Source organism: Rhinopithecus roxellana, chromosome 7 (assembly GCF_007565055.1).
Source record: "Rhinopithecus roxellana isolate Shanxi Qingling chromosome 7, ASM756505v1, whole genome shotgun sequence".
In the NCBI taxonomy this organism is placed as follows: Eukaryota; Metazoa; Chordata; class Mammalia; order Primates; family Cercopithecidae; genus Rhinopithecus; species Rhinopithecus roxellana.
Genome location: NC_044555.1, coordinates 92395749 through 92420444, shown reverse-complemented (window position 1 = coordinate 92420444; position 24696 = coordinate 92395749). Strand labels below are relative to the sequence as shown.

At 41.3% G+C, this 24696-nt stretch overlaps 1 protein-coding gene and 1 pseudogene across 1 annotated transcript in view; both read right to left on the bottom strand.

Moving 5' to 3' along the window:
• The window catches only part of IL13RA1 (interleukin 13 receptor subunit alpha 1), a 66287-nt gene that overhangs the window by 19408 nt on the left and 22183 nt on the right, over positions 1-24696 (bottom strand). Inside the window, exons 5-9 of the mRNA XM_010365536.2 lie at positions 16316-16503; positions 13299-13450; positions 7997-8044; positions 7598-7730; positions 614-710 (exon numbers count right to left, since the gene is read on the bottom strand). Of these exons, the coding sequence (XP_010363838.2) occupies positions 614-710; positions 7598-7730; positions 7997-8044; positions 13299-13450; positions 16316-16503 (618 nt within the window). The remainder of the gene's footprint in view (positions 1-613; positions 711-7597; positions 7731-7996; positions 8045-13298; positions 13451-16315; positions 16504-24696) is intronic.
• Positions 2874-7043, bottom strand: LOC115898665 (annotated as a pseudogene).

Genomic DNA, 24696 nt, shown 5'->3' with positions numbered 1-24696 from the left:
CACAGGACCTATTCAACAATCCCAAACACATGCAAAGGGAGCCGTGCTTGAGCAGGGGGCCCTGGAAAACTAATCCAACACATTTTTCATTAGGAAGTGGGCATAGTGGCCAGGTGTAGTGGCTCATGCCTGTAATACCAGCACTTTGGGAGGCTGAGGAGGGTGGATCACTTGAGGTCAGAAATTTGAGACCAGTCTGGCCAACATGGTGAAACCCTGTCTACTAAAAACACAAAAAATTAGCTGGGCATGATGGTGGGCACCTCTAATCCCAGCTACTCGGGAGGCTGAGGCAGCAGAATTGCTTGAACCCAGGAGGTGGAGGCTGCGGTGAGCCAAGATCACACCACTGCACTGCACTCCAGCCTGGGCAACAGAGACTCCATCTCAGGAAAAAAAAAAGAAAGAAAGAAAAGAAAGAAGAGAAAAGAAAAGAAAAGAAAAAAGAAAGTGGGCACAGTAATACTTCCTTGTCACGTCATGCTCCCAAAAGCCACTTACAGGCAACATGCTTCTAATACACTGGGCAGACATAAAACACAAGCACTAAGAGTAATAACCATAGCAAACAGGCTATCAGAAACTGCAAAACCTGCCTGGGCAGCTACCTTACCTTTTTAGGTAAAGCAGAAGTACTATGATTGCACCTGCGACGATGACTGGAACAATGAGTAACATGATTATGTAGAGTGTGGAATTGCGCTTCTTACCTGGAGAATGAAAAGCAAACAGAAGAAAGACTTGAGAAATAAAACCCTTTTAGTAATCAACCAAGCAGCAATTCCATTAGCTAGTAAGATCACAAATATTTCTGCTCCCTCCCCCAACCTATTTTCCCAAACTCTTCAATTATCTTATCTTCTGTTAAATTAATAGTTTTTAAAAAAAAAAAAAAAAAGTCCTCCTCTGGTGCCTGAACTTCCCTGGGTGAACAAATACCTAGAAGATTACCTGAAATCTGGGTATTTTTAAAAAGACAAATATAAGCTTTATTCTCTTTCAAAAACTCAGAGACTAGGGCCTGGAACCATATTGATTAATTTAATCTGAATCAGAATCCCTTAAAATTGATAGTCTCATTTAAACTTTGGTTTGTTTTGTTTTTTTTTTGAGACAGAGTCTCTCACTCTGTCATCCAGGCTAGAGTGCAAGAGCACGATCTCAGCTCACTGCAACCTCTGCCTCCACGGTTCAAGCGATTCTCCTGCCTCAGTCTCCCGAGTAGCTGGGACTACAGGCGCACACCACCATACCTAGTTAATTTTTATATTTTTAGTAGAGACAGGGTTTCCCTATTTTGGCCAGGCTGGTCTCAAACTCTTGACCTCAAGTGATCTGCCCGCCTCGGCCTCACAAAGTGCTGGGATTACAGGTATGAGCTACTGTGCCCAGCCTCATTTAAAATTTTATAGAAATAGACTAACCATTCTAATGTTTTCAACTACATAGTAAAAAAATGTAGTAAACTCTCTTATTCAAAATAGAGGAGGGCTGGGCTAGTGAGCTCAAACATTCATAACAAATGAAAATTTCTCTATGTACATATAATAATGTTTTCATAGCCTAAAATCACTATTCAAAAACTGATAATAAAATTGTGTAGTGTTCAGGAGTTGGAAAGCCAACACATTGGAATTATCCAAGTTTTTTTTGGTATATGTAATAATGGGATAGAATGTCTTAAATCATGATTGTCCCAGAAGATCTGAGACAGATGTCAGTGACATGCACATTGTCCATTGTTCAGTAACTTTCAAAGAACTAGAACAGACTAAACTATGTAAGCTATTCAGTACAATTCGATATTTCTTAACTGATTAAAAAAAAAACTTCAAGATCTTGCACTGCTTTAAAGGAAGGAGTATAAATGAATTAGTAGTAACTGGAAAATAGTTATAATAGACAGCAGGCACTGAATAATTCTGTCTGACAAATACCAAATAACTGCTTTTAGCAAATAAACTGGTAACATATCACAAAGGGTTTTTTTTTAAAGTTCTTTTAAGCTATTTTGCCATGAAAGATTTTTTTAAATAAAAATATTCCTTCTTAGCACTTTAAACATTGATATTGGTCAATCGATAAAATCAATGGAATGATTTTAGCTAAGACTTTTAACATTATCTCAAAGATTCAAATAATTTTAAGATTCTAGTTTACATATAAAACTATACATGCCTCAGTATTGATTCAAATATGATTACTACAAACGTATCTCATTGGAAGACATAAAAATTTTTTTTCCAGATCCAAGAGAAAAGGTATGAATGAAGCCCTTTGTAAGTCCGCACATGCGTGCGTGCACACACCCACACACACAAATTAAATGAGCCAGGAGACATAGATGTGACTAGGGAAAGTACTTTCCCTCAAAGATCCCTTCCAGCTATCTGATTCTACAGTTAAAGCATTCCCTCTGAAATGTACAAACTGGCCTCTCATTTTCAAGTTTCTACACAGTATCTGGTAAAGTTTGCCTGTTCGCTTTTATACTAAAATGTCAAATAAATCAACACAAACCCTGTCCTACAAATCTGTACATCAACTAGTTTTCCAGAGATAGTGATTTTTTTTAATTTAATTTTTTTGAGATAGTCAGTCTCACCCTGTCTCCCAGGCTGGAGTGCAGGGGCGCAATCTCGGCTCACTGCAAATTCCGCCTCCCAGGTTCAAGCGATTCTCCTGCCTCAGCCTCCCGGAAGCTAGAACTACAGGCGTCTACCACCATGCCCAGCTTATTTTTATATTTCAGTAGAGACAGGGTTTCACCATGTTGGCCAGAGTGGTCTTGAACTCCTGACCTCAAGTAATCCACCCACCTCAGCCTCCCAAAGTGATGGGATTACAGGCATGAGCCACAGCGCCCAGCCCAGAGATAGTGATTTTTTAAAAATTCATTCCACAAGTCATTAGAGCGTGCTATATTTAAGGCAGAGTGTCAGACCAAACCTGTAACATTATGGTGTCACTGTCCCTGGGAACAAATTACTATCTGAAAAACTGGACTCAGGTGACTGCTTCAGGCCCAACCTGGTTCAGGGTAGTGATTTTCAAATTTGAGAGAATATGAGAATCTCCAGAGGAGTTTGTTAAAACACAGTTTCAAGCATCTCACCCCAGCATTATTGTGTCAGAATCTCGGGTTGGTGCCTCCTCATCTATCTGCATATTTAACAAACATGTTCTCCCACACCCCTCCATGCCTCTGCAGATAATTTGTGGGTCTCTCTCCATCCCAACCCACCCTCCCCACAAAGAAAAGAAAACCACTGTACTGTAGTGGCAAAAGCTCTAGCCTTAGCGTCAGGAACCACTTGCCAGCTGCCTGATCTTGATTGAGTTATTTCATGTTGCTAGGTCTCTTAATCTCTTCCTCTGGTAGGGGTTGAAAATGAGTCTCTATAGGGATCCTTTCCACTCTCAGACTTGGAGAACCTAACATGGCAACTCAGTATCATGAAGGAGATGGGGAGAGTTTGCAAGGATGTTTCACTCTGCAGTCAACCCTCCGCCACCAGGCAACAAGGTTTAGCAGCCCCCAAGAGTAAGCGGGTAATTCCCTCCTCTGGCACCCTCATTCACAAAGGGAGGAAAAGTGAGGAGAGGTTGAAATAGGATGAGGGGCAAAGGGGGGAGGCTGAAAGAAGCTTGCAACAGTTTTGGCAAGAAGCAGGAAGGGTCGTTGGAAGGCTGGAATCACCCCTTCTCCCCATTGTCGTCATCGTTCTGGTTGGTCCTCGTAGCAAATGCAGATGACCAGCATGACAAAGCCGGTGAGGAGGCAGAGGAGCTGATGACCAGGTAGGCGATGCCCAGGAAGGGGTTCCTGCCACCCATCCACAAGATGCTGTTGAAGATGCGGAGCTTGTGGCCGCCAAACGCACGCACCGGGTAGTTGAAGGTGATGCTGACACAGTAGACACTCCGCAGTAGCCCAGCTGAGTAGTTGCCCTGGCGGATGTGTGCATACAGCTTGCGGAATGAGGGCAGCGCTGCCATGCGCATCCACACCGCGAAGTCTTGGTTGATGAAGCTGGTGTTGTTGGGGATGGGGCTGAGCTCGTCGTAGACCAGCCGGTGCCAGCTGGGCGGGAGTGCCGTGCCATGCAAGGCCAGTGCCAGGCTGCCGTTGACCAGTGGCAGGTTGCAGAACTTGATGGGATAGTTGTTGGTCTACCAGGCGATGCAGGTGCAGTGCAGTAGTGCGGCACCTCCATGTAAGGCCCGCCGGCCGGCGCTGGTGTCACAGTGAGGAGGAGTCGTTGAAGAGGCTGTTGGTAATGATGCTGCAGGGTGCGCAATGGGCAGGCGGCGCAGTGGGTGCACTCATTGACCGGGTGGTGCAGCGTGCTGGGCGGCCTGCTCAGCTGCGCGTTGTCATGGACACTCCATACTACCGGTTGTTTTGGTAGAAGTTGGTCAGCACGTAGTAGGGGTACACGGGGCCCTGGATGAGCTCAGGCAGTGAGAAGTACCAGGCGCATGAGCAGGCGGGCGATGGCGCGCAGCCCTGGCCAGCCGCAGCACACACCGAGCAGTTGCTGGTGCCCGGGCTGCCAGTGTAGTTGTACTCCAGCTCCCTGATGCTGTTGGAGGAGTAATAGAGGTCCAGGTTGAAGAAGGCCAGGCCCACGTAGAAGAGCTGCAGCGTAATGCTGGCCAACAGCAGCGGTTGCCAGGCGGGGAAGCGCTGCCGCGTGAATGTGGTGGTGTTGAGCTGGTGGGCGCCCCCGACTGTGGTGCTCCAGGTCATGGCGGCTACATGGGCTGACCGAGAGGGGCCCAGCCACGGGACGCCTCCCCTGTGCACTGGGCGAGCCCAGGGGATCCTCACGGGGCGGGTTTCCCCGCCCGCTCAGGTAAATCGGAAGATCTTAACTAGTTTTAAACACTATTAACAAAGATGCTATATTAAATATGTCATCTCATTAACAGTGACTACATATTTTACTGGTTACTTACCACTACTAAAATACCTAAAATAATCCTAACAACAACTACTATTATTCTTAAATATGCACCTACCATACGTCTGATACCATACTGGGTGGTTTTGCATGCTTATCTCATATATATGCTATAATGATAGCATTATCTCTCATTTAAGCAGATGAGAAAGATAAAGCTCAGAGAGGTTTAGTAAGTCATCCAGAAGGATTTAGTAAATAATGGCGTCAGGCCTCAAATTCCAGTTACACTGTGCAATTCCAAAGCCTGCTTTGCTACACCTAACATATAGAGTATCATTTGTCTACATACAAATTCATTTTTTCCACTAGGTCATGAACATCTAGAAAGCATCATCAAGGCCTGGCACCATTGTTTTAGGTAGTCACTAAGATTTCTCCACATGATTCCTGCTTCCTGATATTCATACCCTGGTGTAATCCCCTCTCCTTGAGCGTGGGCTAGACTAACTGACTCACTTCTAAAAAAAACGGAACAGTAGCAGTAATGGGATGTCATTTCTAAGGTTAGATTATAAAAGACCATGGTTCCCATATTGGGTGTTCTCTCACACTGTTTCTTGCCTGGATTACTCACTTGGGAAAGCCAGTTTCCACGTCAGGAATTAGCTCTATGGGGAGGTCCAAGTGGCAAGGAACTAAGGGAAGCAAATTACCACAAACTGAATGGCTTAAAACAACAGAAATGTATTATCTCACAGTTTTGGAGGGCAGAAGTCCAAAATGAAGGTGTCAGCAGGGCTATGCTCCCTCTGAGGGCTCTAGAGAAGAATCCCTCCTTGCCTCTTCCTAGCTTCTGGTAGCTCCTGGGAATCCTTGGTGTTCCTTGGTTATAGCTGCATCTCTGCAATCTCTGCCTCCATCTTCACATGGCTTTCTTCCCTGTGTGTCTGTGTGTCTCTGTGCTCTGTATGGCTGCTCTTTTTATAAGGATACTAGGCATTAGATGAAGGGTCCACTTTAATCCAGCATGACCTCATCCTCACTTGATTATATCCGCAAAAATCCTATTTCCAAATAAGGTTACATTCACATTTACCAGGGGTTGAAACCTACGAATATATCTTTTTGGGAGATACAGTTCAACCTGTGACAGCCTCCATCCAGCAACCAGTGAGGTACTGAGGCTTTCCAACAACTATATGAGTGAACTTGGAAATGGATTCTCTGTCCCCAGTCAAGCCTTCAGACAGATTTCAGTTCTCATTGCAGCCTGACTACAACCTCATGAGACCTCCAGCTAAGCTGTGGCTAGACTCCTGACTTACCGAAACTGTGAGATGGTAAAGGTATGTTGGTTTAAGCCATTAAACTTTGGAGTAATTTGTTATGCAGCAATAAATAAACTAATACAACCATGCCTGGCACATAACTTGTTGAGCTTCTCAATTAATAGGGAATGGGCTACCTCAACAACCTGTTTGACTCATATACAGTTGTTTAAAAAGTTCTTAAGTTGGTTCTGTGTTGCCCCTTGGAGACATAAAAAGTAAAGCCTATTCCTTCTTGTACCTGACAATACCTCCAATATTAGAAATCAGCACTCATGACTCCTCAAAGTTACTTTACCAGTTGTTCCTTGCCAAGTTTTGAGATTCTTCAACATCCTGATTACCCTTTCAAAGATAGATTCTGGTCTGCCAAGGCAACTCCTTTAATGTGTTGCCTTGGAATGGAATACTGCACAATTCTGATGTGGCCCTAGCTCTGTGCCCCAACCTACAGCATTCCTTTCTGGGTGCTCCACTTATCACTCCTAAGATTGTATATGCCTTTTTGACACATTTAAGGTTACAATGTTGAGTCACATTGCACTTACAGCCAAATAAAGCCCTGTATCCCACCCCACCACACACACATCCATAAAGCACAGGTCTTTCCAGTCCCGTACTTGAGCCTAGCTTGCTCAGCCTTTCAATTAATAAATGATTTTTTTTTCAAACTTAGATACAGGTTTCTCTCTATTAAATGGCTCCACTCTTGTTTCTGCCAACCACTTGTAGGACAGTCTCTAGTACTGTACAATGTGTAGATTTGATTATGCCTACCTTTTTTTTTTTTTTTCTTGAGACAGGGTCTCACTCTGTCACCCAGGCTGGAGGGCAGTGGTACAATCTAGGCTCACTGCAACCTCCTCCTCCCAGGCTCAAGAGATCTTCCCATCTCAGCCTCTTGGGTAGCCAAGACCACAAGCGTGCACCACCATATCCGGTTAATTTTTGTATATTTTGTAGAGACGGGGTTTCACCATGTTGCTCAGGCTGGTCTCCAACTCCTGGGCTCAAGCGATCCTCCCGCCTCAGCCTCTCAAAGTGCTGGGATCACAGGCGTGAGTCACTGTGTGCAGCCTATGCCTGCTTTCTATATTTTTGCTCAGTTTGTTAATAAAAACGGAAATGAGATAGAGAAGAACACAAAACCATTTGGATTATGGTTTTCTAAAAAACTGTATACGTAAATTAACCCTGGGTGATTTGAAAGTGATTAAAAAGAAAATAAATTTCAATTGTAAGTACTCTTTTCCTGACATCAAGAGAGCATGACAGCCCCTTTCCCCGGTCTATTTTCTGCTTCAGCTTAGTTTTTATGTATCAATGTTTTACATTTTAATAAAAAATATGTTCTCTTACCTATACTCATTTCTTGGCTCCAATTACTCCAGAGTTTGTCATCCTCATAGCATAACTTATTTGTTTTGACTCTTATTCTGACTGTGTTCAAGGTATCAGGAAGAACACCAGGGACCATGAAACAAGATGTATTCTTAGGCGTAAAATAAAAATACACAAGGAATATTACCAGCTTATTCTTTTTCACTGTTATTGAATCATAATATAATTATCTGCCAAATTCTGTCTATGATTAAGACTTGGATTGCAATTCAAATTATTTTTGACTCTTCAAAAAAAACTGGCAATAACTCACGGAACAAAGTAATTTGTTTTTCTCAAAGCAGCTCAGATTTATGCTACGCTCCACCCCAACTGCTCTAAGTCTAAGCCCAAATAGCTAATGTTGAATTTACTGACCTCCACATTTCTCTCAAATTCTGGATTCTGACATTTAGCCTCTTGGACCTTGAAAATAAAAATAAATAAACTAATGAGTTCTAAACGTTTAAAAACCCATTTTCCATCACTTAGTCATTTCTAACAAGCTTTCCTTTTATCCTATTAAAAGATGATCAAGTACAGTGAAAAAAGGTTGGTCTTTAATAAATGGTGCTGGGTCAACTACATATGCATATGGAAAAAAAAAGATTCTTGACCCCCTACCTCGCACTATTCACAAAATCAGTTCCTGATATACTGCAGATTTAAATGTGTAAGATAAAATAAATTAATAAATACGTAACTATAGCAAGCTTTTAGATGAAAACATAGAATATCTTAATGACCTTGAAGAAGGGAACTATTTCTTAAACAAAACCAAAAAACCTCCCATATTAACCATAAAGGGAATTTTTAAATAAAGTTATCTATATTAAAATTAAAAACTTTTGTTGATCAAATGACACCTTATTAGGGAAATAAACAGGCAATGCATAGAGTGGGAGAACATATTTGCAATTTCTGACAAAGGACTTGCATATATATTTTTTCTTACCCTACTAACTAATAAGGCAAAGACAGAAAACCCAATTAAAAAAAAAAATTGGCAAAAGACTTGAACAGGCACTTTACAAGAGGATAAGCAAGTTGCGAATAAACATCTGAAAAAGTGTTCAACATCACTGGTCATGAGAAAAATGCAAATTAAATCCACAAGATAACAATACACACACTTACCTGACAACAACAAGTGTTGTGAGAGGATATGAAGCATCTAGAACTCACAATTTCTGCTTAGTAGTGTAAACTGACACAACCATCTAGGAAAACTGTTATTATCTGTTAGAGATAATCATATGTAACCTTATGACCCATGTATGCCTATATAAATGCCCCACACAAATGTACGCACATGTGTACCAAGAGACAAGTATGTGAATGTTCATAAAACTCCATTCATAAAACCAAATTGGAAACTATCCAAATGTCCATCAATGGGATAATAGATAAAGTATGGTATATTCACACAATGGAATGAATATAATGAGAACATACCATCTACAGCTATAAGAAACAACACTGGTGAATCTCATAAACATAATGTTGAGTGAAAAAAAGGGCAAACACAAAAAAGTACATTCTGGGCCAGACACAGTGGCTCACGCCTGTAATCCAAGCACTTTGGGAGGCTGAGGGTGGATCACATGAGGCCAGGAGTTCTAGAGCCAGGAGCCTGGCTAACATGGTGAAACCCCGTCTGTACTAAAAAATTAAAAAAAAAAAAAAAAACCAGGCATGGTGGTGCATGCCTGTAATTCCAGCTACTCCGGACACTAAGACAGAAGAATCCCTTGAACCCGGGAGGCAGAGGTTGCAGTGAGCTGAGATTGTGCCACTGCACTGCACTCCAGCCTGGGTGACAGAGCAAGACGCTGTCTCGGAAAAAAAAAAAAGAAAAGAAAGTATGTTCTCTATAATTCCATTTATATAAAGTTTTAAAGTAGCAACAAAATCAACCTATGGGATTAGAAACCAGGATAGTAGCTGCTCTTCGGGAGGATAGCAACTGAAGGGGATTATGAGGGGGCTTCTGTGGTGCTGGTTACATAGGTGAAAAATCATTTGTGAAAAATCATTGAGCTATAGGTTATGATTTGTATAATTTTGATTGTGTATTATACCTCAATAAAAACTTCTAAAAAAGAGACACGGAGCGAGAAACCAGTGTCCCTTGTTGAGAGTATAAGATATAAAACATGACTGGGTTGGAGAAAAGAAAGTGTAATGCAAAACTCTCCTCCACATAATAAAAGTCACTTGCTGTCTAATGTAAAGAGAATACTAATTTCCTTAAATGCAAGTATTTCCAAAATGGAGTAAAAAACACACGAAAATCTGTTTGCTTAAATAGTCAACTTCTATCAAAGAGATGTTTAAACTTGGAACCAAGACCAGAACACACAGCTATTATTTTTGACATTCAATGTCATTCACTAAATAGTTCCTACCAGCATGTGTGAAGAGCTGAGAGGCCAAGCAAATGATGAAGGGACATCCTTTCAATATTTCATACAGGGGTTGAGAAAAAAAAAACCCACTCAGGGGGCTAGTATACCCTATTACTGGCCATTTAGAATAGTAGACCTGTTGGGGAATCACAAGCGTCAACTACCAGTTAAGGGATCAAGTTGCAAATTGATGTCCCTCCTCCCCTGGACCATCTCCCATATACAAAAAGTGCAAACTTGGCCAATCAACCTATAGATTTAGGTCTCTAGGCTCTTGTTCAAATGTAAATCCCCCTGCATAGTTTACTGGCTATTCAGAGACCACTAAGAGAAGGAAAGTCAAGGCACCAAGAAGATAGTTTGCTGGGAAGGTTGAGGGGTGGGGGGTGGTCAGAGACAAGTTGTTACTTACTTTATAATTCTGTCATGAGCTACCTCTAACCACAGCCCCCATGTGATGGTACCAGTTCATGTTCCCACTTACTTCCCCCTCTTAAGCGTAACACCAGACAAAATAATTCCTCCAAAAGGAAAAAAAAAAATTCTAAGCAGCAGAGCTCAAAATCTGTGAGCTCACAAAAAGCTGATGACATTCTACATCTGCTAGGAGAGAGAACATTAAACTCAAGTGTACAGAGTTAACTCCAAATAGAAAATAGTTCGGATATAGGTAGATAACTTCCATAGTGTATATGTTCTCTTCAGTTCACAAGTTTGTAAAAAAAAAAAAAAAAGTAATTCAATAATAATATATTAAATGACGATTATGCACATGATGTTATGCTAAGTATTCTTGGTCAAAGTTAAATACATGGAGACCAACCAAACTTTGAAGTGTTACTGAATTATTAGCTGTGTGGCTTGTAGCAAGTTACTTAACCTCTCTGAGCCTTAGTTTTTCAATAAAATATAGGTTAAAATAGTTTCTATTTCATGGGTTGCTATGAGCTACTGTATGAAGAAGCACATAGAAGAGCATCTTTGTAGCACGCCATAAACACTTAATGAATGATAGCTATTGCTGTTAAGAGGAAGTATTGAGGTGGTGTCTAGTGGTTAAGAATCTAAGTTTTAGAGTTACGACTTTGGTTAAATATTGATTCTACCACTTACTAGAAATGTGACCTTAGGAGTAACTAAGTTTTCTTATCTGTAAAATGGAGGCAAAATAACAGGACCTAGATCCTTAGGATTATTGTGAGGATTAAATGAAACAATTCAGATATAGTGCTTATTAAGATACCTAGCACATAGTAATCACTTAATACACGTTAGCTGCTATTTAGTAGCAGGAACAGCACAAAGTAGACAGCACTCGACTCTTTCCTACAGGAGTCTATATTTTCTTTTTTAAAAAAAAAATACCAACTTTTAAATTCTGAGGTACATGTGCAGGGAGTGCAGGTTTGTGACATAGGTAAACGTGTGCCATGGTGATTTGCTGCACAGATCAACCCATCACCCAGGTATTAAGCCCAGTATCCATTAGTTGTTCTTCCTGATGCTCTCCCTCCCCCTGCCATACCCCAGTATGTGTTGTTCCCCTCCATGTGTCCATGTGTTCTCATCGTCCTGCTCCCATTTATAAGTGATAACATGTGGCGCTTGGTTTTCTGTAGTTTATATTTTCAGTGGAGAGAAAATGTATACATGTGATAGGTTAAACAGCAGAAAATAATTGAGTGGCAAAATGAATACTATCTCAGGATTTCAGACATGCATCTCAGGATTTCAGAAAGGAGAGAACAGTAAAGACTGGAGTAAACAAGTGTATTTCAGTTTTCTGATAACTCCTTTTGTCGTAAATTCAAGCACCAACCCCCTTCCAGATGGAAGCCCTTAGTTTTTTCCCTTTGCTGTACTTCCTGGGGCACTTAATTTCTGGTACTAATAATGATTATTATATTTCAGCAGAAGGATTCATAATGCAAATGCCCAGAAGAGCATTTGCTGTTCTGTTCTGCTGTGGACTTGGTCACTCCCTCTGGAGTTGGAATTACAGCCTGTCAACACTGGCTTATTTTAGCAAGCATTCTGAAAGTTCCATGACAAGCTGAAACAACTGGACCAAGGAATTTACCCACGTGCGATATGCTAGGCTCCTTTAAAAGCCAATATAAAACACTTCACTTCTAACCTCTAAAGCTCAAACACACAAAGGGTCCAGGCAGGTAGCAGACAAGTGAGTGGTGCAGTCTTCATGGTCCTAAGGCGCCATCTTATGGACATACACTCTTAAGGTACTATGATTTAAAATCTGGGCAAAAAAATTCAAATCTAGTAAACAAAGAAACAAATAAAACACAACTTCGTGTTCCAAACAAAAAAGTGTGAGGCCCTAGTTTGTGACCTTTACCATAAAGCAGAACAACTGGACTGATGTCCTGAGACTATAGCACATTCTGGTGAGTGTCCTACAGGACCTCTAATTAGCATGTTCTGCATTTGATTCTGAATAGCATACAGGCACATAATCCAACAAATACTGACTATTCAAATCTGATTACTTTAATCGCCACAAACTCCAAGAAAACAGAATGGTATTATCAGAGCCTCCAAAGTGTCCGCATGATCTGATGTCTGCCTATTGCTTAGACATCTCTTCCTGTTACATTTTGACCACACCACCCTTCTTTCTGGTCTCTCACACATGCTAAGCTCATTCTTGCCTCAGAGTCTGTATCTGCTGACCCCCTACACCCAGATCTTCACATGGCTAGTGTCTGTTCATCATTCTGGTCTCATCTCAAATGTCATTACCTCAGATGATTTCCCTACCTAATATTCCCTCTGGTTCTCCCAGTCACTCTACTACATCAGAAAATAAAAATACCATTTTATTTTCTTCACAGCACTCATGCTCTGAAATTAGCTTGCTTATTTACATACGTTTTCTATTATGTAGGATTCATGAAGAAAAAAAAACTTGTCAGGTGTCATGTTCACTGCCTTACCCCAGCACACAAAAGAGTGCTTGGCATATGGTAAACATTTAATAAGAACGTGTTGAGCACATGAATTACTGTTTAACAGGTCTTTTCGAGAGGCTTACAGATGAATTAATAAATGGCTTGAAACTTGCACCTGATACTATTATACCATAAATCTTCAAATCTTCCACCATGCCTTATTTTAGACAAGAAGTTTCATTACCATCATCATCATCATCATAAGTTGACAAATGTAAGAGTTATGTTTCATTGATATTTCAATGTAAGAAATTCAAGTAAAAGAAAAATAGCCAAATAAAAACAGTGATTTTAAAATCTTACGGAGAAAACATTATGTGTCTCGGTTTGGCTGTTATTGACTTCTACTTCATAAAATAAGCATCTGCTAATAAAATTCTGTGGATTCTCCCATTGTACATGTAGGTCACCATTGTGGAAGGAGAGGTTTTTAATATGTGGAGGATCAGGTTTCACTGAAAAACAAAAATAAAACACAAGTAAACTTCCAAAGTTTGATTATACACACACACAGTCCATGGATTCCACATTCATGAATTCAACCAACCATGAACTGAAAATATTTTTTAAAAAATATCATCTGTGCTGAACATGTACAGACTTTTTCCTTCTCATTTATTCCCTAGATAATATAACAACTATTTACATAGCATTTACATTGTATTAGGTATTATAAGTAATGTAGAGATGATTTAAAGTATATGAGAAAATGTGCATAGGTTATATGCAAGTACTATGCTACTTTTTATCAGGGACTTGAGCATCCATGGATTTTGGTACCTTGGAAGTTCCTGGAAGCAATCCCCCACAAATACTGAGAGACAACTGCATATATATGTAGGGTTCATAAAGTTAAATCAAAACAGAGCTAATGCATTTAGTGGCCTTTCATGATCAGATATATAGTTTTAGAATTTCCGATTAGCCACAATTATGGAAGAAGTTTATTTAAAAGTGCCTAGTAAAATGTATTTAAGGAACATATTTGGGATATCTAGCAGATGATATGAACTCTGACCTGCATCTGGTTAGAAAATGGCCAGGGTATAATTAGGACATCTAGATGCAACATAGAGAATAAAGAAGGGCTTGGATCCAGATGTACTTCCACCTGATAAGTAATAAGGCACCAGCTACAAGGGGCTTCTCTAGCTGTCACTTATTAATGCCAATCAAAGACCACCATTAAAACATTGGCTTAGTCTCTGACACACGCTGCAACATAAATGCACCTCAAGGAAATTATGCTAGGTAAAACAAGCCAGTCACAAAAGACAAATACTATATGATATCTTAAGTAGTCGAATTCATAGAAACAGAAAGTAGAAAGGTGGTTGCCAAGGGCGGGGGGGAGGGGAAATTAATGTTTAATGAACAGACTTTCGGTTTTGCAAGATGAACAAGTTCTAAAGATCTGCTGCACAACAATGTGAATATACTTAACACTACTGAACTGTACACTTAAAATGTTTATGATGGTAATTTTAATGCTGTGTGTTTATAACCACAATTAAGAATAAAATACTTTGGGAGGCCAAGGTGGGTAGATCGCTTGAGCTCAGGAGATTGAGACCAGCCTGGGAAACATGGCAAAACCCTGTCTCTACAAAAAATACAAAAATTAGCCTGGCGTGGTGGCACACACCTATGGTCCCAGGTACTCGGGAGGCTGAGATGGGAGGATAGCTTGAGCCCGGGAGGTCAAGGCTGCAGTGAGCTGTGACCACACCACTGCATTCCAGCCTGGGCAACAGAGACCCTGTCTCAGAAAAAGAAAAAATAATTTATTTTTAAAAAAGCATTAGCCTGGTCAATTTACTTTTTCAGGAGTCAGCTAAACTTAAGACCAAGCAATAGAAGGTAATGGGTAATTAACAGAAAACAACTTGAAGATACCATCTTCTATCTGAGAAGGATCTTCCTTCTTCCTTTGTATCACCATTAATATCCAGGGAGAAAAACAGCAAAATAAGCCTTAAAAGGTCATTTAAGATAATCTGCCAAACAAAGAAAAGGGCTCTGCTTCAGCTTACCCCACTGGGCAAAATACTCCAACCTCACTCTCTTGGCCTACAAAGTAAGCTGACTTTGGTACCCTATTAGAATTCACTTCTATGACTATCTTAGCCAGAATCTGAACTCCCAGTTGGGATATTTCAACAAATAACCCATTACACTTATGGAATTTGCTTTAGTAATTTACAAAAAGTGTTAATATGCTTTATGTCATTTGGACCTTATGGCAATGTTTTTAGATAGAGAGAGATGATATATTCCATTTCACAGATAAGGAAATATTTGAAGGGGGTTTATATGCCTTGCCCGAAGTGGAAGAGTTAGAACCTAATCAGATATTTTGTGTTCAAGTTGAGGGTGCTTTCTAACAGGCTGACATGCAGCTGGCACCCACAGTTATGGCTATACTGGTTTTTCTAACTGATCAGTTCCCATGCCATACAGAATGTTAGATATCTGGAATATCACCCGATTACACTACCTTCAGTCTATGCCTTTTTTAAGAGACAGATTATTCAGGAACTATATATGATCATTATGAGCATTATCCTCTTTAAGTATCAAGAGACTAGATCTTAGAGTCAGACGGCCTGGGTTCCTGCTATGATTTGAATGTTTATCTTCTCCCAAACTCACGTTGAAACTTCATCCCCAATGTGGCAGTATGGAGAGGTTGGGCCTTTAAGAGATAATTGGGTCATGAGGGTTCTGCCTTCATGGATTGATCTATTCACTGATTAATGGATTAATGGGTTATCATGGGAGTGGGACTGGCGGATGCATACGAAGAGGAAGAGAGACCTGAGCTAGCATGCTCAACTCCCTCACCATGTGATGCCCTGTGCAGCCTTGGGACTTTGCAGAAAGTCCCCACAAACAAGAAGACACTCACCAGATTTGGCCCCTTGACCTTCCACTTCCCTGTCTCCAGAACTGTAAGAAATAAATTCCTTTTTTTATAAATTACCCAGTTTCTGGTATTCTGTTATAAACAACAGAATACCAGAAAATACCAAACAATGAACTAAGACAATTCCAATGTTGATTCTACAACTAACTGTTCTAACTCTCAGTGTACTCATAAGTAAACAAGGATAAAATATCTGGCACCTGTGTTCAATAAAAAGAATTTCCAAGTTTGCTTCTTTAAAAAGGATCTATCAAAGAAAGTTATACATCAATATAGTCCCTTGTTTCAGAAGATCTTAAATCCAAAATCATCATTTTTTATTATTTGTATTGATTGTGCAAAAGATATAACACACTTTTTATCCATACTGTTTTAGAGGACTTCTAAAACTTACCACGGGAAGTTAAAGGCACTATATTGAAGGATGGTTTAATTTTTCCTGCATAATCCTTGACCATTATTTGGACACTGTGTTGTTCAAAACTGGAATCCTTCACTTTGGTCAGATCAAAGGAACAACCAAAGTACTGGCCTTCTTTATAGATCTCTTCACATTGACGAATTTTTTCCAGGCTTCTGTGCCTACAAGGAAAAATGAGACAATCTTCTGCATTATATTCAACAAGGTATTCAAGAAATAAGAGCAGGCTGGGCGCGGTAGCTCACACCTGTAATCCTAGCACTTTTGGAGGCCGAGGCAGGCGGACCACTTGAGGTCAGGAGTTGGAAACCAGCCTTGCCAACATGGTGAAACCCTGTCTCTACCAAAAATACAAAAATTAGCTAGGTGTGGTGGCAGGCGCCTGTAATCCCAGCTACTCAGGAGGCTAAGGAAGGAGAATCTCTTGAACCTGGGAGGCAGAGGTTGCAGTGAACTGAGATTGCACCACTGCACTCCAGCCTGGGTGACACAGTGAGACTCTTCCGCAAAAAAAAAAAAAAAAAAAAAAGGCAGAATTCTTTTTAATGACTGAAGATGTCCATGAAAAGCAATATTTGCAATAGGCAAGATAACTTAAAAAAAAAAAACCTTATTTTACAATGTGACTCATTTCATATGCTAGGAAGAAAAGACTGTTTTCTGATTGATTTATTTATTTATTTATTTATTTATTTATTTATTTATTGAGACAGAGTCTTACTCTGTCTGCCCAGGCTGGAGTGCAGTGGCACAATCTCAGCTGACTGCAGCCTCTGCCTCCCGAGTTCCAGTGATTCTCATGCCTCGGCCTCCTGAGTAGCTGGGATTACAGGCACGCACTGCTACATCCGGCTAATTTTTGTATTTTTAGTGGAGACAGGGGTTCACCATGTTGGCCAGGCTGGTCTCGAACTCCTGACCTCAAGTGATCCACCCGCTTTGGCCTCCCAAAGTGCTGGGATTACAGGCGTGAGCCCCTGCGCCCAGCCTAGATTGTTCCTTTTTGATGAACACTGGTACTGTCAGCAGCTATGGAGACTACAGGAGGCCTATTTCTTCTGTATAAGAGAAGACATTCTAAGGCTGGGATTAGAAGTTTCATGCTTCCTGAAAATGCCTATCTGCTGAATTCTATGATTCCTCCTCTGATCCCTCTGACCTGCTCCTTCCTTGTTTCTTGGCTTGTTCCGCTCCCTCCTCCCTCTTCCAGCAGAGAGGGAGTAGGAGGACTACTCACATTCTTCTCTTTCTGACTCCCTCATTTACTCACCTCCAGTTTACCACTCTCCTATCCCTCGACTACAGTTTCTATGCTGGGAATTCCTAATCCTGACATCTCACCTCAGAACTAATCTCAGATTTCCAACTGCTCCATTTGAGTGTTCTACCGTTGCCTCAAATCCAGCGTCCAAAACACATCATGCACCCTCTTCCCCACCAAACTGTTTTTTCTTCCAACCTTCCCATTTCCATCAGTCAGAGCTCATTTTCTTTGGGCTCCTAGATTAGATAATTTAAATTAAAATCACCTTTCCCCCCCACCTCTGTTCCCTGTATTCTATCACCAAATTCTGTTCTTTCTTCCTTTGCAAAGCTTCCTGGATCCTTGTCTTCTATGATACTCCCATTGCCCACACCCTGAGATTCACACCCTAATGACTACAGGCTCCATTGCTTCTTCAGATTGACCTCCCTGACCTTCATTATTCGTGCCCTCCAATCACTGCCAGGTCAATGTTCTAAAACACAATCACTTTCTGAGTGTCTCACTCCACTGTGTGGCTTTAACTGTCTTCCATAAGCAGTATTGTAGATACTTTATTTACCATTTCTCCTCTACACATACCTTTCCCCAAAGATCATCAGCATCTAGCCCAGCGCAGGCAGACAATGTGTTTATTACACTTTTTTTTTTTAATCTAGGCTATCAGAGAACTGTTTTGTAGTAACTGGCAGAAGACAAGAGTCAAGTCTTACATCATCAGACACAAAGGGAGTTGCACAAAGGTTTTGCAGAAAAGGAAGACCATTTTAAGAAAAATGAACTAAGAGTAAAGAGTCCCAAATCCCTAACCTGTTACTCAGAATCCTCTGTACTACTTTAAGATGCAGGTTCCTCAAACCCTCTCCCAGAGAGTCTGATTTAGAAGGTTCTGCCAGGACCTAGGAACCAGTATTTGAACAGCAATTCTCCAGGAGATTCTGCTGCAAGTCAGTTTAAAAACAAAACAAAACAAAAAAAAACTCAGAGCTAATGTATTTATTCCTTCAAAGGCTGCACAAAGAAATGTTTCAATATAGAAAATGCTTTTTTCCTTCAAAAGGTAGTACATGAGCTTTTCCCCCTAGTTGCAGCCCCCTGTGGTTTATGAAGAAAACAGTGTTGTAAAAATGAAGTTATTGTCATGACTAGTTTTTGGATCAGACAGTCCTGTAATGTTTCCCGCCCACGGCCAAAAACAGAAACTGAAGAAATTTAATGACATTTTTCTTACATAACTAAAGAAAGCCATGTGTAAAACTGTTGTTTAATGATGAAAGGAACTCCTCGAATGCACAATCTTCTTGATCCCTTTTTCATTTCTGCACCCTGAGTATTCTGCATATGCTCATGGATCTCAGATATGAAATTTTAAAACAATTTTGTTGTAATTTAGAAATAGTTATAGAAGGGAAAATACTGGTTCTGAATAGATAACATTTCTTGAATTCTTGTGAAACATTAATCTAAAACAGCAGGTGATCCCTGTTAAAATTTATATACTGAATTCATCTGCAGAGTCACACTGCAGCTATGAGAAGGAAATTGACAAATTAAAGACTATTTTCCCAACTCAGAAGATGATTAATGTGGTAAAAAAAAATTCCCTAAAATTCATTGGTATGACTAGTCTGCAGCTCTTCAGGCCAGGGTCTGTTCAATGCCAGAATGTCCCTGCAGGAACACAAGTCATTGCCCTAGGGCTGCAATGAATTATTTTGATTTCAAAAAATGACTCCAGGCCAGGTGTCACGGGTCACGCCTGTAATCCCAGCACTTTAGGAGGCCCAGGCGGGTGGATCACTTGAGGTCAGGAGTTCAAGACCAGCCTGGCCAACATGGTAAAACCCTGTTTCTAATGAAAACACAAAAATGAGCCAGGTGTGGTGGCATGCGCCTGTAATCCCAGCTACTCAGGAGAATCACTGGAACTCGGGAGGCGGAGGCTGCAGTGAGCCGAGATCGCACCACTGCACTCCAGCCTGGGCGATAAAATGAGACTCTGTCTCCAAAAAAAAAAAAACCTACAAAGAGAGACTCTATATTTTCTGGTTGGGGGTTAGGGAAAACAGTCTCTGGCAGTTTGTTTGATGTGATTTATACTGGTACCTGCATAAGCAACCATTTCTGGTGCTTGCTAATGAGCACTGTGTCTTGACTCCCTTTCTTTTGTGGTTTTGATTAGAAAGGATCTATCTAGAGGAGAGCAAGAAAGAAGGGAGTATGGGTTAGGTACCAATTCTGTGAGACGGGAAGAGGCCAGCACTGTGTACTGACTGCATCTGCAAGGGAGTGGAGATGAATAACAATAATAATTAGTTTTTTTGTTTTTTTGTTTTTGAGATGGAGTCTTGCTCTGTCACCCAGGCTGGAGTGCAGTGGCGTGATCTCGGCTCACTGCAAGCTCCGCCTCCCAGGTTCACGCCATTCTCCTGCCTCAGCCTCCCAAGTAGCTGGGACTACAGGTGCCCACCACCACACACTCGGCTAACTTTTTTGTATTTTTAGTAGAGACAGGGTTTCACCATGTTAGCCAGGATGGTCTCAATCTCCTGATCCACCCGCCTCGGCCTCCCAAAGTGCTGGGATTACAGGAGTGAGCCACCGCGCCCAGCCAATGGTAATAAGAGCTATCATGGATTGAGTGCTTACTTTACATATGCTAGCAGCTAGTCATGGCTCTAAACACTGGCCCTCACAACAACCTTAAGAAGCAGGCACTATTATTACTATCTCCATTTCCCAGATTATAAAACTAAGGCTGAGAGAGAAGGGACTTACCCAAAATCACACTAAAGTAAGGAAGAGAGCCAGGATTTCAACCCAAGCAGTGTGGCTCCAGAAAGAATAAGCTGTGAGGTGGTAAGGGTATAAGATTCAGAACCTATACCAGCACCATCCAACAGAACTTTCTGGCATTATGGAAATGGTTGTGATCTGTGCTGTCCAATACAAGAGCCACTCATCACTTGTGAAAAGTGGCTGGCAAGACTATGCAACTGAAGTTTTAATTTGATTCAATTTTAATTAATTTAAATTAAAACGTAACTAGCCACATGTAGCTAGTGGCTCCTATACTGGATGGCACAGAACTATACTTACAGAAAGAGCCCCTGCTGATGACCAGCTCTGGGACTGTGTATGACAAGAAGTAGGCCAGGTGCGGTGGCTCATGCCTGTAATCCCAGCACTTTGGGAGGCCGAGGTAGGCTTGAGCCCAGGAGTTTGAGAGCAATCTGGGCAACATGGCAAAACCCCATCTCTACAAAAAACACAAAAATTAGCTGGGTATGGTGGTATACACCTGTGATCCCAGCTACTCAGGAGGCTGACATGGAGGAATGGCTTGGGCCTAGAAGGTCGAAGCTGCAGTGAGCAATGATCACACCAACTGTACTTCAGCCTGGGCAACAGAGCAAGACCCTATCACAAAAAAAGTAGGATCCTTGATACCTGCCTCCCTTGGATGCTAGTGACCCACCACTATCTTGGGATTGTGGCTTGAGCCACCTCTAGTGGCTACACAGATTTTTCCCTGCAAAAAGACATCAACTGAGGGCTGAAAGCCAGTCCAAGTACCATCTGTTCTCAGCTTTGGTGACAGCCTGCTTCAGCCCAGAGGAAAAGGAATGCTTTTTCAAATTGGTCAGTCCAGTTTTTTTTGTAATTCATTCACCCAGAGGAAACATTCTTTTAACAATTTGCATTGAGACTGTTTTCGCTACTATATTCCCAAGGCACTTCCCTATTTTTGTCTTAGAAGAACCCCAAGGACTAGTCCACCATCTGCCTCCAGTGGCACCCTGATTCTAATAGCTGGGATAATTTCCTACCCAGTCTGCCATGGAATGAGATACAGTTTTAAGACTTCTTCCCTTCTTTTCCAGCCCCTTATATAGACATAGATTCTTTAAAGGTTTTCCCTGCGGCTTTACCAATAATGACTCCAGGGAAAACAAGAGGGGTTAATAGCATAATAAACACATGGATGCTACCAACTCACAAGACATCTTAAAAGCTTGTGTAACAGCTCTCCCTAAACTTTACTGCAGCATCAATAGCCAGGCTACTCCTTCTTAGTAAGACTTAGTTTTTTGGCCCCTTCTTAGCAATTCTTTAGGGATCTGGATCTACTCAATCCTTCCCTCTTTTTATTCATGAACGATAATACTCCTCAGTTGCTTATACCTCGTAAGTCATCACTGCAATCTTCTCTAGCTTTGGATCCTACCAAACATTCACAACTTGTCTATAGAATACCTACTAAATTTTAGGCACCAGGAGAAACAAGACACAGCTCCTGCTCTCAAGAGAAACTGAAGCCTGTAGCAGGCTACCACCAAGTAACAGGAAATGACAACACAATGTGCTGGGTAGTATGACACAAGAAATTGCAAGGTGCCGTGGGACAAGAGGAAGGAGCACATGTCTAGACTTGAGAGGTCAAGGAAGGCTTTCTGGAGAGGAAATGGTGTCTGGGCTGAAATAAGGATAAAGACAAATAAGAAGCATCCAAGTGAAAAGGAAAGGCCTAGGCTACAAGAAGATGCAGAATGTTTCCCCTATTCTGTTTGAATATTCTGTTTGAAATCTAGTGTTCTGTTTGAGTATTTGAAGAAAGCAGTCTGAGGAACTGAAAGAAGTTTGCTGTGGGCAAACAGTAGGCTGCAAGAGGGGCGGGGGTGCGTGGAGGCAGATGCAACCGAGTCTGGAGAGGCTGACAGGGGCCAGGTCGGTCATAAAGTGATTTGTCTGTCATGCTGGAGAGTTTGGACTTTAACCTAAAGCCACCAGGGAGCCACTGAAGGGTTTTAAGTAAAGGAGAAACAACAGGTATCAAGAGTGAGCAGGTGAAACTACAAAACCTCAAATGAGATTTACATCAGGGGGGAAAAAAGAAACAGACCTCAGATATAACCACACAGAACTTCTGGCTCCACCTTCAGGACTTCCCAACTTTGCCAGGAGGATCCTTCCACCAGGGAGGAGTGCGGATGTGAATCCTGGGGCAACTTTGGAGGTTTTCATCCAAAAGAGAGAGAGAGAGAGAGAGAGAGAGAGAGAGAGAGTGTGTATGTGTGTGTGTGTGTGTGTGTGTGTGTGTGTGTGTGTGTTTTGCATTCTATTCCATGGTATAGCCATGAGTGTTTTAATGTACCAAAAATGCTTTCCATCATGTCATCAGGCAAAGCAGACACTCTAGCATGAAAGGCCATGTTTATCCAGTAGCTTCACAAGTCTTGGACATGGCCCTCCACATTCCATTCTCTCAGAAGCAGTCTTAACAAATGACAGTCAGGGAACAAGGCCATGTGGAGGCAGACTGCCTATGCTAGGTCTCCCCTTCTCCACCCTGATATCACAATGATTAAATATCTCCATTTCTCAAAATGCTCTTCCTCAGAGGCCAGCCTCAGAGAAACTTCCCCATCTGGGCAGTCTGCCTCCTTCATCAAAGCCTCCCAGTCCCCTCTCCATCCACCCATCCACCTCCCCTCGACCACCAAGCCAAGCTTCAACCTAACTTCCCACAGGAATCTATCCCTCTGCAACAGCCTTCAGCATACACTGTCTTATTTAATTTAATGCAGGTCACTGTATCAGGCACTATCTTCTCCTCTATAGTTTAAGCTTTAGGAGAGAAGAGATATGTTTCTTGTCTCTGTTGTGCATTCAGTGGTTTATCCACAAAACCTTTATTCAGTAAAATAAAGGTTTACTGAATTAAATTGGATTAGCCTGATCTTTCTTCCTTGTTCTATTGCTAATAATTCTAGGCGCTAAAGGGAATGATGGAAGACTAACTTAGAAATTTAACAAACTTTGTAGTAGATATAGTCACAAATACCAAATACTGAAGTATCAAATATCAAAATATCAAAGTTATTTTGCAGGAAGCTAAACTACTTTTTGAGGCTGGGTGTGGTGGCTCACACCTGTAATCCCAGCACTTTGGGAGGCCGAAATGGGCAGATCACTTGAGGTCAGGGATCTGAGACCAGCCTGGCCAACATGTTGAAACCTTGTTTCTACTAAAAATACAAAAATTAGCCAGGCATGCTGGTACATGCATGTAATTTCAGCTGCTTGGGAGGCTGAGGCAGGAGAATCACTTGAACCCAGGAGGCAGAGGTTGTAGTGAGCCGAGATCGCACCACTGCACTCCAGCCTGGGTGACAGAGCAAGACTCTATCTCAAAAACATAAACAAACAAACAAACAACTTGTTGACCCCAGACATTATATCACTTTCCTTTTTAAAAGTAGACATCAATAACTCATACATTTTTAGTGGAAATGTAAGGTGAACTAACTTCTTTAGAAAATAGTTTGGCATTTTTTTAAAAAAACTAAATACACAATTACTATATGACCCAGCAATTGCACTCTTGGGCATTTATTCCAGAGAAATGAAAAGTTATGTTCATATAAAAATCTGTATGTGAATATTTACAGTAGCTTTATTCATAATAGCAAAACACTGGAAACAACTGAGATATCCTTTAATGAATGAATGGTTTAAAAAACTCGTACGTCCATATCATGGAATACTACTGAGCTATAAAAAGGAGTGGTCTCTTGATATACAACTACTTGTACAGATCTCCAGGGTATTACGCTGAGTTGTTTTTTTTTTTTAAACCAGTCTTAAGTGGTTATGTACTATAGGATTCCATTTCAGTAACATTCTTGAAATAATAAAATTAAAGAGATGGAGAACAGATTAGTGGTTGCCAGAGGTTACAGGATTGGGGGAGAGGGGTGTACAAGGAGAGATGGTTTAAGATGGAGGTGAGGCTGGGCGCGGTGGCTCACTCCTGTAATCCCAGCACTTTGGGAGGCCGAGACAGGTGGATTACAAGGTCAAGAGATCAAGACCATCCTGGCTAACACGGTGAAACCCTGTCTCTACTAAAAATACAAAAATGTAGCCAGGCATGGTGGCGGGTGCTTGTAGTCCCAGCTACTTGGGAGGCTGAAGCAGAAGAATGGCATGAACCCGGGAGGCGGAGCTTGCAGCGAGCTGAGATCGCACCACTGCACTCCAGCCTGGGAGACAGAGCGAGACTCCGTCTCAATTAAAAAAAAAAAAA